At 39.3% G+C, this 14,673-nt stretch overlaps 2 protein-coding genes and 1 long non-coding RNA gene across 3 annotated transcripts in view; 1 reads left to right on the top strand and 2 right to left on the bottom strand.

The window, feature by feature from the left end:
* Positions 1 to 2,523, top strand: part of FZD5 (frizzled class receptor 5) — a 3,880-nt gene extending 1,357 nt beyond the window's left edge. The window contains exon 2 of the mRNA XM_006759456.2: positions 2,500 to 2,523. Within this exon, the coding sequence (XP_006759519.2) occupies positions 2,500 to 2,523 (24 nt within the window). The remainder of the gene's footprint in view (positions 1 to 2,499) is intronic.
* Positions 2,524 to 3,247: 724 nt separating this feature from the next.
* Positions 3,248 to 7,983, bottom strand: LOC107182413. Its single transcript, XR_001513131.1, has 2 exons — positions 7,921 to 7,983; positions 3,248 to 3,543 (listed from the first exon to the last, which is right to left on the bottom strand). It is a non-coding gene; the product is annotated as an uncharacterized LOC107182413 (long non-coding RNA).
* A 2,722-nt stretch (positions 7,984 to 10,705) lies between these two features.
* Positions 10,706 to 14,673, bottom strand: part of CCNYL1 (cyclin Y like 1) — a 36,412-nt gene continuing 32,444 nt past the window's right edge. The window contains exons 9-10 of the mRNA XM_015561100.1: positions 12,096 to 12,246; positions 10,706 to 10,903 (exon numbers count right to left, since the gene is read on the bottom strand). Coding sequence (XP_015416586.1) covers positions 10,793 to 10,903; positions 12,096 to 12,246 — 262 coding nt within the window. The 3' untranslated portion in view covers positions 10,706 to 10,792. The remainder of the gene's footprint in view (positions 10,904 to 12,095; positions 12,247 to 14,673) is intronic.

The raw sequence follows: 14,673 nt of genomic DNA, 5'->3' as shown, positions 1-14,673 counted from the left end.
CCCCGCCGCAGCCGCCTACCACAAGCAGGTGTCCCTGTCGCACGTGTAGGAGGCCGCGGCCCGGAGTGAGGGGGAGGGGTGTTTTGTTTGGAAGCTTTGCCAAGGTCACTTCCGTTTACCTTCCTGGTGCTGACGCCCCCTCCTGGGCCAAGCGGGAGCGAGGGGGAAAGGGCCCTTTCCAGGGAGTAGCTGTCCCGGGACTTCTCAGAGGGGCTCAGCTCACGTGTATTCTGTCTTGCGTTTCTTGCTGCCTTCTTTAAGAGAACTCTGTTTTTAATTTAATATGTATTTTTTCTTAATTTTTAACTTTGTTGCATTTTGGCAACAAAATTTACCTTTGCTTTGGGGGCTTTACAATCCTAACATTGGCATTATCATGAAGTTCCACTTGATTGAGGTTTCTTTGAAATGTGTGGCCTGAATTGGAAAAATATATTTCCTATATTTGTGTCTTTTTGACAAATGTGAACAGTGCAAGTGTGGGTTACTATGACTGAGAAATTGATGGGTGTGCTTTTTCAGCTTGTTTCTCCTCCTGCTGCTGGCAGTGTCCAAGGTGTTTTAAGGTGAGCTGCTTGTCCCTGTTTATGAAACTCCAGGTCATGCCAACGAGGGCAGAATGTGGTTAGGGCCTCCCCAAAGCGGCAAGGTTAGGGAGTGTCAGCGACTGTTTTCATTCTAGCTTTGTTTAGTGAGCTTCGGGGGTTGTTTCTGTAGTACTTGTAACCGTTCTTATTCTTAGCAGCACCAGCTTTTTGAATAAGTTAGAGGTAGCCCTCACAGCGCCCAGCAGAAATACTTGGAGTAGTGAAGACCTACCGGATGGAAATCGGTTGAGCTTGAATTCTAGACTGATAAGATGGCAGCAGCTCTGTGCCAGAGGAGTGGGTGGTTCTTAATAGGCTTCAGTGATCCCATCTTTTTTTTTTACAAAACAACTTGTGCTATAATTTGGTAAAAGTAAACTCACTCCTTCTGGAACTACTTAGTGATAGTTGCTAAAGGGGGCTGTTTGTAGGTTTAAGGACTAAAATGGATATACCTCCAGTAATTAAGTAAATTTCCAACATTTACTTGCTCCACCCCCACTCCACCTCCTTTATCATGTTAAACAGTCTTTTTGCTTTTCTTTTGCCTCCTCCAGGAGAGCTCTGATTAGAAACCACACCCACCCTCCAACCAGGTGCTTGAACTGGGGGAGGGAAGCTGGCTACCTGTGAACAAACATTGGCAGCAATGAGAGAAAATAAGTGCCCCTGGATTTTGGATTAGTGTACAGCCAGATATTCCAAAAGCGGCAAGACATTGCTCTCTGGGGTCTCTGAAAACAATTGAGGCCCATAACACACTTGCATTAGGTGTACCGCTGTAGCAGGAGGAAAGCTGTTTCTCCAGCCCCCACCTCAAGTACATTTTTCTTTCCCCCTTTTTTTGAGAAAGCCCATGAGTTGAACGCATACATACACTTTGCTGTAAGAGGATTCTGTTTGCTTTCCTAACTTAACCATTCATATATGGAAGCCTATATGATGAGTATACACATAGATTTCTTTACTATTAGAAAATTCTGTTTACTTTCCTAATCTGTTGAACCATTCATTCATGAAGAGTGTGAGGCCGTGACTGGGGAAGAGGGTGATGGGACATTGGCCAGCAAAATGCCAATGACCAAGGTTGAGTGGGGCCTAAATTTAGGAAGCTCAAATGGCAAAAGCAATTAAAATTTGAGAACGTCTCCCTAGGGAAACACGTCTAGGGAATTTATGCTTCATTTATACCAAAGTTGGAAAAGTAAGATCGAAGCCCAGTTTAGTTTCTACTTCATGGATATTAAGTAAACAAATGAATAGTTCCCATAGTGAATTTAAACACTTTGCTGGGGGTGTGGGGAGCCTGGTATTACGGTTTTAAGGACTCTCAAAAGCTGTTCAGTTATAAAAATGCACTGCTCCTACATACTCAAAATTGAATCCGTTCTCAGTGAATTTGACCAAACCTAGTACACACAGCCGAGAGAACTTTTTGCACATCTTATTCCTCTGCTTATTCAGATGCCTCAGAACCTTGAGATAATTCCCGAGAGCCCATTCTTCTCCTGTTTTTCAAATGAGGACCTTTTCTGAGCACCTTGACCTCTTCCCACACTTAGTATATTTTCCCAGAAAGGGCAGATGGTTCTGTTGTCTTCAGTCACTGTGCCTAATTTGGATTGTCCCCCCTGCCCTTTTCTTTGTGGAGGAATCTAGAAATGATGCACTGTGTATCTAAAAGTTGTGGGATGAGTGGATGAAAGTAATTCTTCATTGAAAAATTTTTTTCATTTTGGCAACATGCCCAACTTAAAAAGAACCACCAATTTACTTTAAAAAATAAGAAGTTAACACAAAGCATACTAGGCCCAGGAAAAGAAATACAGGTAATGCTTCCTGGGGTCTACTTTCAGAGCTGCCTTTTGGCTTTCAGTCTGTTTTCAGCCTCGCTCTCCTCCTTTCCCTCCAGGATAAAGCCCACCTGCTTCCCTGAAATCTCACTAGTACCTACCACCCCAACCCCTACCCAGGGGAGAGCAGCCGAGCTATTTATGGTCATTCCCTATTTCCAACCGGCACATTATCTCTCCCCCCATTTGCATTTTTATTATGCAAACAATTCATACTCATGAGAACAGTGATAAAATGAAAGGTCGTGGGGTGGTTTAGCAATTTCTTCCCAGCCAGCTTTGTGAAATTGGAGAGGACTAGGGACTTCTTTTGGCCGCACATGTGCAGCCTTGGGGCTGTTCCTTTAACAGTTCAGTTTTAAGCAATGTCATAACGTCTAGGTTAGCGGGGTAAGATTTAGAAGGTTGTCCAAAGGAACTAATGTGACCTCTCAGTGAATCAGTTGTCATGACCTTAATTTATATTCTTTCCCTCCTCACATTTTGAAGTTGTCTAAATCGACAAATAATTTTTCTTGGTGCCTTATTGGTTTATCCTTGCAAACCTTTTGTCATATTTTCACCTGACCACTTCTAATGACGGGCCTGTGCAAGTGTGTTGTGTGTAATTGTGCGCATGTACAAGCTTAAATAATGTGCCGACAGCACTGTTTCCAAACTGGTATTCATTAGGCTGTTTCCTCCTGGGCCAGGGCTGCACTAATCCTGACACCGGCCGCCAGGAGCAAGCCTCATGGATCCCACACCGAACCTTAATAACAGCATCCGTGACCTGCACTGTCAAGAACAGAATGGGACCCCCAGAGCTAGGAAATGTAGTTGTATATTTTAATGAACTGCTACCCCTGCTAAAGAGGCTTCTTTCACTTTTGTGCTCTACAGAAAAACCAAGGGGGGTAGAAGGGACAAAGCTTTGAATAACTGCTTTCTAACACCGAATGTGGCAAACAGGACAGAGCACATCACAAATCTAGGCAGGTGTGAGGTAGTGTGGCTGAGATTTGCCTGCTCCCTCTGCATGTCCTTTCTTGCCTCCAAAGTCTAATCAAGTGATCTTGGGAAAGAAATGCCTGAGTTGGGGAGGGTGGTTCTGAAAGAAAAAGCTACGAAGACATTAAAGCAGGGTGAGGGGTAGGCAAGTCGCTAAGTAACCTGACTCAGAACTCGAAAACCTTCTAGCAGCTTGATGATAATTACAGGATTGATTTCAGCCAGGGTAATGCCTGGGGTACATCATTTTATGACAATATTGCTTCATGTTGTTATAAACTGTATGTATAGTATGTATGTGATATGGGTGTGTATATACATAATATATATTACATATATATATATGAGAGATTTAGTGACTTTTGATACGGGTTTGGTGCAGGTGAATTAATTACTGAGCCAAATGAGGCACATACCGAGTCAGTAGTTCGAGTCCAGGGCATTTAAAGGGCATTTGATACTTTTTATGATTTCCATGTATGTATAGTGCCTATCCCATGCAGTAGCTTCACAAAGACATCTCCAGAACTCATGAATCAGAGCCAGCGATATTTTTTTTGTAGACAATCAACTTGAATCTATAAGTTATTACTGGCAGATAATTATAATTGAGACCATAGCATTAACAAATGGAAACCCAGAGCATCTTGAGTTCTTTTTTTGTTTTGTTTTGATCCTGGAAGTCAATAGAACAGCTGTGTATGTGGTTATGTTAGTCTCATGATAATTTGCTGACCTTATTATTTCAGAAAAATTTTGTGTGTATTATATTTGTGGGAAGGTAAAATAATGCTTTGAGATTTTTATCAAATATGGAGAGTAGTTATTTATGAAAAACAAAGAAATGTCTATTTTTGTTTCTTTGTTCCCAACTAATGTAGATAAATTTTAAAGTGCATTAAAGCAATGGTAAAGAAAATGAGATGCTGTACAAGTCTTTTTCTCCTCATGCTTCTATGGAGACACACTGCTTTCTAAGAATATCTGAGGAGATACATGGATTCCAACTTCATAATCAGATTTCTCAGATGTACTTAAAATATAAATGGTAATATTTTTATTAATAAGAAAATCAAGCAAATTCCAATCACCAGAAACAGAACTAATGGAAACTTGTTTTACTTGAATATATTTCATGGGTTTCTCCTGCTGATCCTGTTATTATTTCATGACTCACTTGAAGAAATGAAGGGAAATGCATGGAAGAGCAGACATTGCCTGAGACTGTTCTATCAACCCTCCATCTATCTGTATACCAGCAATTTTTTATCTCATGGCACACATAAATTACTCAAATTTTTGGCATATCAAAAATATGTATTTTGCCAATCTGACAAAAAATAGATATAACCTTGATTAATTTACCAAACATAATAATAATAATTATCTACCCTTTTTGCTCCAAAGTTGACTTTTAAAAAAATCAGATGCCTATCCTTGTATATAAGAATTTCTGGTACCAAGAATTAACCAATCAAATGCAACCTTATTATTCAATTTAACCAATAAGTTGCAACTCTATCATATGACCTATATATTTATGGTTCCAGAGAGGGTATTGACACCAGACAGCAATTGAGTTGGCTGTTGTCATTTTTTTATCTGACAGTCTAAGAGAAAAGAGGTCAGTGTCCCTTATTAAATAGTCAGGTATTAAATGCTTTAACAATTCTTATGATTCACCAGTTGAAAATTGCTGCTCTATACCAAAACCTATCTGAGTAGATGTTTGTGCTGTTGTTCTATGGGTCTAGTTGGGGAGCAGGAACTCCCCAAACTATTCCATCATTCACCAGTTAGAATCACAACTTGATATTAAGCCATAAATACAAGTCAGGAAATCCAGATAAGAGTTTAGAGTTGGCACCTTCCTGATAATCTGGGCAGATGCTTTGTAAACCTGAGATACTTTTGTCAGATTTTCTTACTTTCTTATTTTGGCAAGGTACAGATTAGCTACCAATCTACCTCATGTGAATGCCTGGTATGTCTGTTCTCCAGCAGTGCACTGAGGCATAAGTATGGGAGAAGATAGGTAATTAGGAGCTTATAATGTTTAGGGGAGATAAGTCCAATATTAGAGTATACATAACTCAATGTCAGCATGAGTGCTGGGAACATGATCAGATTGGTTCGTTTGTAAGTTAGGGCAGTTGGGAGAAGAGAGGATACAGTGTTGAGCTGGATCCTAACGGAAGAGCATCTGTACCTGCTTGTACAGGACTCTCCAGTTGGCACCTCTTCCCAGTGCTTTCTCATTGCTCATTCCCCTCCTCCTCCGATGGAAAGGGAGGAAAGGGCAAAGTCACAAGCTGGAGCAAAGGGACTGTTGGGACTTAGACACTGGAGAAAGAGGCGGGCCCAGTGCATTACTGGTAATAATGCTTCCTTTAGTGATTTAATTACAGAGCTTTTCTGTTTGTCATGAGTGGAAACATGATTGAGAGGCAGCAGCATGTTTATGTGCATAGACTTTGACACTAGACAGACTAGGGAATCTAATCCCAGTCCCACCATTTAAGGGCTGTGTGATCCTGGGCATTTTAACCTGTTAGTACTTCAGTTTTCTCATCTGCGGGAGGGTAATAATATACTCATATCTTGGGATTTAGAGGATCTAAAGGATTAAATCAGGTAAGGCAAGATCAAGGTAAAGCAAGGTAGAAGACACTGTTCAGGCAAGGAATAGAAAGGTAACTGAAACACTAGATTTCCAAATTTGAGTAAGAATCATTTGAGACGACTGAACATTTAGATTCCTAGGCTTCAGCTTTAGGAATTGAGATTTGGTGGATCTGGGGCCCAAGAAACTGCTGCTTGCTTATTTTCTTTAGGTTTACAAAATAGTCGCAAAGATAATTCAGAGTTCCTATATACCGTTTCCCCCTAATGTTAACATAGTACAGTACACTTGTCTAAACTAACAAGTCAACATTGGTTTCATTACTCTCCAGACTTCATTTGTATTTCACCAGAATTTCCACCATTATTCTTAATCAGATTTAGAATCCAATCCAGGATTCTACATTCCATTTAGAGAAACTTTCACAGGCACTTGCAGTTGATGAGAGGTGGTCTGGGGACATCTTGAGGAACGCTAGATGTAAAGGACTAAGCAAAGTCAAATTGCCCTATCCCAACATTGGGGAGATGAATGCAGTGTTTTTTATTTCAGAGAGGAAGGGAGAGGGAGAGATAGAAACATCAATGATGAGAATCATTTATCAGCTACCTCCTGCACGCTCCCTACTGGGGATCGAGCCTGCAACCCAGGCATGTGCCCTGGTCAGGAATCAAATTGTGACCTCCTGGTTCACAGGTCAATGCTCAACCACTGAACCGCGCACGACAGCCGGGCTGAATGCAGTTTTGAGGCAGAAGATAAGTTGGTGCAGGGTGTGGATATAGGTGTTGATTTTAGAATTGGGGTGGAATCCTCTCGGTTAGATGAGGGGGTCACTTTAAGAAGCGAGACTTCTATTCCTAATGCCACAGGAAATGAGTTTTGGAGTTTGGAATGTGGGGATGTTGCCTGGACTGAGGAGATACATCTAGGGTTGTGGGCAGCTCAGGGGAGTCAGCAAGTGCAGTAAATTGGGAACAGCTGCTTTGGGGGACACAGGAAGACTCAAATAGGGGATTAAAGAGGATTACAAGGGGCAAGATAACCTGTGAGCCATATGAAACTTATATTTGCTGAAACCTGGTGATAAGGCTTTGGAAAAGGGTCAGAGTAGTAACCAACATCAAGTGCTGCCCAGTGGACATTAGCAGAAGGTCAGAGAAAAGGCTGAGAGGATCTGGTTGAGGGTGAGCAAGATCAAGGTAAAGGGTGAGCAAGATCAACTGCAGTGGGAGGGGACAGAACATGGAAGCTCTGCCTTTGGGAGAGTCCGTTCCAGTGAGGCAGTAAAGGGGCCACCGTTTGGGGCCTAAGAGTAAAGATTAGTAGAAGTGAGAAGAGGAGATAAAGTAATGTTTCAAGAAAATGCTAGCAGAATCATTTGAGGTCTTGAAATAAAATACTATTGGTAACTTCTGATGCTATCACAATTTCTCTAACCAAATTACTTAGCTCCCTTTACAAATTACAATAATCACCAAACTTGTTCCTTTTAAAAATATTAACCTTTTTTTATTTGATTCTGGATTCCTCTTAATTTCTAAACTATTTCACTTTCCTACTTCTTTCTGCACCCTAGAAATCCTAAACCACAAACTGGTTTTCTTAGAATTTATTTCACATGACATGGCCTCTCATCTGACAGCCCCATTTAAAATAGCCTCCGAAACCAAGCAGACTGCGCCTCTGCTCTGGGGGGAACAGGCTTTGCTGAAGGGCTCCAACATGCTTTGTGTTGCTTGCTGGCATGGTGTCAGGCTGATCAGGTCGGTGAGTGGGCTAAGTGAAGACTGTAGGTAATCTAATCCTTAGCTTGTTGATAGACGCTAGTATAATCTGCAGATTCTGCACTGAAATGAACACTTACCTGGAGATTTCTCTACCGGCTGTCAAGTGCTTTTCCAAGTAGCTCTGTACTCGAGAATGCAGCTTCTGGGAGAGGGAACAGGCTAGTCATTTTAGATGTGGTCAGGGAGAAGTCTTGGGTGATGAAAGATTTTAGCTAACTTACATGCCAAAGCTAAACATTTCCAAAATCACTGCATTACCCGAATACAGAGTGATTTCTTTTCTGGTAAATACTGGCTTCAGCATTTTTTTTTTTTTAAATCAAGGAATAGTGTATTTATAGACATAGGAAAACTCAACCAAGAAATGGACCATGAGCTGTCATAAAACCAGGATTCAGTGCTGCTGGGCTTCAATAATGTCTGGGCATACGGGATAATAAGAGTAAATAATCTGGAATCTGGTCCAGCATAGAAGAAATTTCTCTTTAAACAGAAACATTGGGCCTTAAGTTGTTTTAGGATGAACCATATGAAATTGCTGATAGGAAATCATCCTGGAATTCCTTTCTCTCTGGGGTGTTTACCTCATTTTACCTTGCAAGTATTAACACAATAATGAATTATTCACAGATGTCATCTAATGCACCATGCCAGTGATTTTAAGTGTAATAAATTATCTTTAGGTTGAAAAGAGCAAAAGACAAATAAATGACTACATCTTAGAGGCAAGGGTCGAACCATCTATGGTCTGTTTAAAAATGCTTTAAGGCCTCACTATCAAAGCTGATGGGAAACATGTAGGTTAGGCAGAGACATAATGCTATGTGAACAGGGAGAAGTGTTACAAACATACTAGCCATGTTTTAATTAAAATAGGGTTTATTAGCTTTTCTTTTAATATAAACATGAGAAAAAACCACGTAAGTTGTAGCATTATTTTCAAAATAAAAATTGCAATCAATACTTGAATCTCCAAGCTCAGAACTCCATAAACAATGTTTTTTTGAGGTGGTAGATTGTAATATTTTATATACCATTATTTTTTGTTTCTATCCTTTTAAGTGATGGAACCTGCAGCCCTCAATATAATGTGAAGCCTTGCTATACTGAAAGTATTCCTTGGCCTAAAAATGCTTTGTTTATAGGCAAAATTTCTAGGAATACATGTGAGAAGGTAGGAGAAATATTTTAAATAGTTGAGAACATTAATCTTTAAAAGTATTTCAAGTTTAGGCGACATTTTACCAATCTCCTAAAAGATTGATTACTTAACTCCCTGCCCTTTAAAGCCTGAGGTAAGAGTTCCTAATATTTGTAGATGCTTCCTCTTAAATAGCAAGACTTACATGGGACACCTACAACCAAGTCAATATGTAGGATAGAAAAGCTGGTTCATTCACCTGTTTTCATAACACTACTTTTAGGGTCCAATTCCTTTCAATTTATTACATCTGAATAACACGGCTCCTCATAATCTTCCTTTACCAGAATTTAGGGAAACAAAACAATTTTGGTGATCAAACCATGTATATAGCACAGATCTGCAAAGATTTATTTTAAAGAGGAGGGCATTCCTATGAAGACACAAGGTATCTCCTACAGTGTTAGTGCAGTTTTAAGCGGTGGTACTTGTAGTATAAATGCTACAGCCTCCAACACATTTGAAAGTTTAAATGTCTCTTAAACTTAGTTTTGTATATTTTAAATATTAAGCTTTTAATTTTTTGTTTCAATCCCCTCTTAAAGATGGCAAAGATAGGCTGAACCAAAAAATTAAAATTTAAATAAACTTTTTGGTTTCATCCAATCTTTTGTCATTTCACAATTCGCTAAACTAAATAAGCAGGATATTGTAGAAATCCTTTTGTCTATTTTTTCCCCTTTGTCTACAATGTGGACATTTAATCTGCAGCTCTGGCAGTTTTATGGGAATTTTGAGAATGGGTATTAAGGAGGGTAGAGCAGAAATACAGAACAAATATACACCTCTGCTGATTTTATGGAATAGCTCTAACAATTCTTGTCTTCCTGCTTCCTATACTTTTTTAAGTATAAAAATGAAAATAAACTTATTGGTGAAAAAACCCAAAAAACTAAATGAGAAATTTAAACTTTCAAATTAAAGTCTGTAGCATTTATACTTCCGTAGGAGTGCCCTGGAGGGCCCAAGCACACTATTATCTACGCTTAGAAATGCACTTGGGGAACACCTATTTCATTATCTGCTTATTATCACTGGATCACCACGTTGGTTGGAATTATGAAAGTATCTTTTGATACATTTATTTAACAAAGAAAGTCATCAGAAAATGAGAAGAATCATTATAGTTGTTTTAAAATCCCATTATAGTTCTTAAGATACGCAGCATGGACCCATTCTAAGTAGATAATCAATACTGACACTTTCTCTTATCCCAAACACGCTACTGTGTTAATAAGTACTACTTGCAAAGAATTTGAATGAGAAGTGTTATTCAGCAGCTTTTTGATTTAAACTGTTTGCCAATAATGACTAGCAACTTCCACCATGTAATATGAAGAATCCTTTAATACCTAACAATGCTACAGTCTGTTCCTAAGTGGCTTTGTGAGTTGTTAGGCGTCCCATGTTTTAATGGTAATACTGCACTGATTGTAAAGGAATATGTAGCAATATTGGGAAGGTTTATTCCTTTTTTGGAGGGGGCGATTCAGAAAAGTAGGAAAGACATATAAGTTATATAGTTAGTGCCTTTTAAGCCTCAAAATTTAAACATGAATTAAAAAAAAAACAACTTCACATAGAGTTCACAGCTATCAGCCTACATTGTAAGCAAATATCTGTGTGGGTTGGGAGCTTTAGCTTTTGAGTGTTTTTTGTAACTAGTTTTTGAGCAGGAGAGGTGCTAATTTCTCCAGTCCTTGTAGATGAGGGAGGGGCTCATGACATTACCACCCCTCCCTTCTCCCTTAAGAGAGGATGGCTTCAGAGCGCTGAACACCAATAAAATTATCAGCACTAAGAGACCGTCTCAGAGCAGCTCTGCACAGGTCTTTGTCTTCGCACAATCTGGAAATAGCCTAGGAAAGGCAATCAAATAGAACACAGGTACAGTTAAAAAAAAAACAAACAAAAAACAAGGGTTCCAACCTTCACAAAAAGCATCACTGATAAGCCACACATTCACACTTCTTTCTCTAGTGCATAGTTACTGCTGCTTTGGGCAGCTGAGGTCTGCACTGCCGGGTTCTGGGGATGTACTTCCTGCTAATTCACTAAGGTGGTAAGTCCTTTAGGGGCTATGATTAGATTGCTAGAGCAAAGGGGAACTTAGAATTATTTAAAAATTGGGTTCTCAAAGAAGTCAAGAACGTAACAGGCTCCTAACAGCAATATCATCTATTGCCTGTACACCTGTTCCTTAAACATAAAGAGCATACACTTGGGCAAATCGGTACTTACTCAGCTATTCAATTTCTATCCAATCTTCATTAGTTATAATATACTCTAAGCAAACTTTAATGAGGTAATAAGAGTGTGCTGTACTTAATGGGAAGGTAGGGAAGGTCTAATGACTGAAGCACCATAAGGAACTATGTCACTTGCACATTAATTATGGTAGAAAAATGTCTTTTTCTAAAGTATCTTCCAGGTACCACAGAAAGTGTCCATTTTAAAAGAGTCCATTTCAGTTGTGAATAATTTTGTTGTATACTCACCAAAAGTCATAAGCCATAAATATTACTTTGCAACTATGTACTTTACCATAACCATTAAAAACCCATGCATTTTCTACACCTAATACTTGAAACACACATTATACATTTTAAGTATATGTCTCCCAAGTTAGCCACTAGTACTAATAAACTCATGGGACTGAACCATGATATATATAGAAAAGACATGAATTTGCAAACTGAATTAAGAGTGGTAAGTAGATTTTGTATGTAGATATGATTAGTGATACAGTTGTAAGAAATTACTTATGTACCATTATAAAGGAAGGGTAGAGATTCAAATGGAAAACCATTAACAGATCAAATTTGACTTAAAACATTCTGAATTATGGTTGCAGAAGAGAACTATAATTTTTTTTTAATGTGAGATCCTTGTAGAAACCATAAGACACATGATGTGAAAGGGTTATAAGCTCTTCTTCAATTTGTTAATTTAAAAAAGCTTTTCACTTTCCTAATCACTGCTTAATATGATTTATCAACAGATAGCTTTGGCGACTGACAGAAGCCCCATTTACTGATTCCACAGCCTTACCTCTAGATTCTGGGCTCTTTCTCTGCTAAGAGGAGCAAATACAAAAGGCAGGTCGTTGTCATCAGCTAAGGAGCGAAGGTCAAAGTAGTATTTGGCAGGAACATTAATATTAAACTGAAGTAGCTCTAAAAAATGCCTTTCCATCTCATTCCTGGGGAGGAGGAGGAGACAAAACCAACACAGGACAATTTTAGTCAATTGGACTACTATCTTCAAAAATATCATTATGAGCTACTGGGATGGCTCTAAATTTTGTTTTGAAACAAGTAAAGGCTACCCGGCTGTATGAATACACTAATGGTCAAACAAGATACAGCTGCTTGTGGTCCTTCCTGCATCCCAGCATTCTGGGTTCGGGACAAGGGGGAAGAGGTGACGGCCCTCTGTGCACTTGTGCTGCTGACTCGGGGCTCATTCTTCAGAGTTCCATTAGTGCAGCTGTACGCTTCCTGCTCCTCGCTCACTCACCAGGCCCCACTATAGTGCTCAGATGAAAGGAATGATGTATGCTGTTTATTAGCTCTGAAGAACTTGCAGACATTTTCACCAGGCCGATAACAGGAAGGGACTTATTGAAGTAGAGAGGCGCCAACAAAAGGAGTGGGCACATCACCACGGCAACAAATGGATGCATCGAGAGCCACTGCTATTATCCCTGAGGGGGAAAACTCTTGAAGCAGCAAGAATTCATCTCAAATAAATAAATAAATAAATAAGCCACATTCGATAGGAAAGCCTCCCGCTACCCCAGTGCATGGGGCTAATGTCAGAGAGCCTAATGCAAGTTTTTATTCACCTTCATCTTATGGGGTGAGCAACTGTCACTATGATAGGTCAGGATGCACTTTTTAAACTGGATGGCAGAGCCCTGACCGGTTTGGCTCGGTGGATAGAGCATCGGCCTGTGGACTCAAGGGTCCTGGGTTCGATTTCAGTCAAGGGCATTTGCCTTGGTTGTGGGCACATACCCAGTGGAGAGTGTGCAGGAGGCAGCTGATCGATGTTTCTCTCTCACCGATGTTTCTAACTCTCTGTCCCTCTCCCTTCCTCTCTGTAGAAAATCAATAAAATATATTAAAAAAATAAACTAGATGGCAGAAAGATTACAGACAGATGTCTTGGCTGGACTAAACCCACTTTACGATATGACTTCTGATAGAGCAATCGACTCAAACTCCAACCTGTTTCTCCCATGTTGGGAATGCACAGCATTGACCTGAGGTGCTCAGCATCCACCCCCCTTGCCAGACAGACGGAAACATAGCCACAAGGCGTGAGCTCAATCAAGTGTGGAAGGCAAGTTGGGAGAGTGCTGTGCTATGTGACCACACTGCCATCATCTGCCAAGTGTTTAAATATAAAATTAGAGTACATCATACTACTTCTACAGAAATCCCTTGATAGAACTAATTATATAGAAATAATACCTAAACAAACATGAGACACTTAATTTTTTAATATATTCATTTTTTTAAGCTTTAATAGTTTATCCATTGGACAGGTCAACAAAGGCTTGATGTTCTGCATGGAGAGCAGTCAGAATATGAGCAGAGATGAGGTTTTCTCATTTGGTGAACTTTTAACCTGACTGAACCTAATTCCAAAATTAATTTCCTATTCATATAGCCATAAGCCTATAGAAATGTAAATCAGATAATGTTTCGATAATCAGATAATTGGGTTAATTGGGTCTTAATTTACTACAGGAATAAATGCACTTCAGTATCCCTTTTATGTTTTCTCCACTAATACATTTATTTGTGTAGAAATACAGTACTTCATAGGATTAACATGTCTATTAATAGAGGTCTAATGACGGAAGGAAAGCATTATGCCTACAGAATATGCATATTCTGTTGTTTTTTGTTGTTGTTTTTTCAATGGCTAGATGGTTGAATAGCATACCATTTACAAGCACAGCGTATTTTCTGAATAGCAGCTGCTCAGTTTAACTTATTCTTTTGAAGGTAAATATATTCAAAAAAAGACAAATAGATATTGGAAAGTTTAAGAAAAAGCAGACACAATTTTTCAATTTAGACTCAAAATGAGATCATTACAAATAGTAGTCAACAGCAGGAGGATGAAAACAGTGTATACTAAACACTGTTGTAATGCCTTCCATTTTCAAAGATCAAAAACAAAAGCAGCCTATTATAAACATAGCTCCTGGTGTTTCTGTTCATATACAAAAAGCATTTGTTTACTACTAGTCGCTGGGTAGCTAGACATTGCCACCATTGCCTCTGGGGCTCACGTCTATGAAAACCCACACATTTCCTTGTATGTTCTGATGTTATAACTAGAGCCAGAGCACCAGCCAGTTGAGGTGCAGGTTTTGAGAAAAGTTCAGCTATCATCATGGCAGGGCTAGTGTTAATGATCACAAATTCTCCATCCTTCAGGGGACCAGTTTGAAGACCCATGACAATGATGATCAAAGTCACTTTAGCTTCTGCAACTCCTTAAAGTACTTCCATGTGTTTCAAATTCATTATTTGCTATCACACTGTTTGCTAAGAACACTACCAGCAATATCACCAAAACTACTCAGTGTATACTATTATCAAAGTGGACA

The sequence above is a fragment of the Myotis davidii genome, unplaced genomic scaffold (genome assembly GCF_000327345.1).
Source record: "Myotis davidii unplaced genomic scaffold, ASM32734v1 scaffold394, whole genome shotgun sequence".
In the NCBI taxonomy this organism is placed as follows: Eukaryota; Metazoa; Chordata; class Mammalia; order Chiroptera; family Vespertilionidae; genus Myotis; species Myotis davidii.
This window is presented reverse-complemented; position numbering and strand designations above follow the sequence as displayed.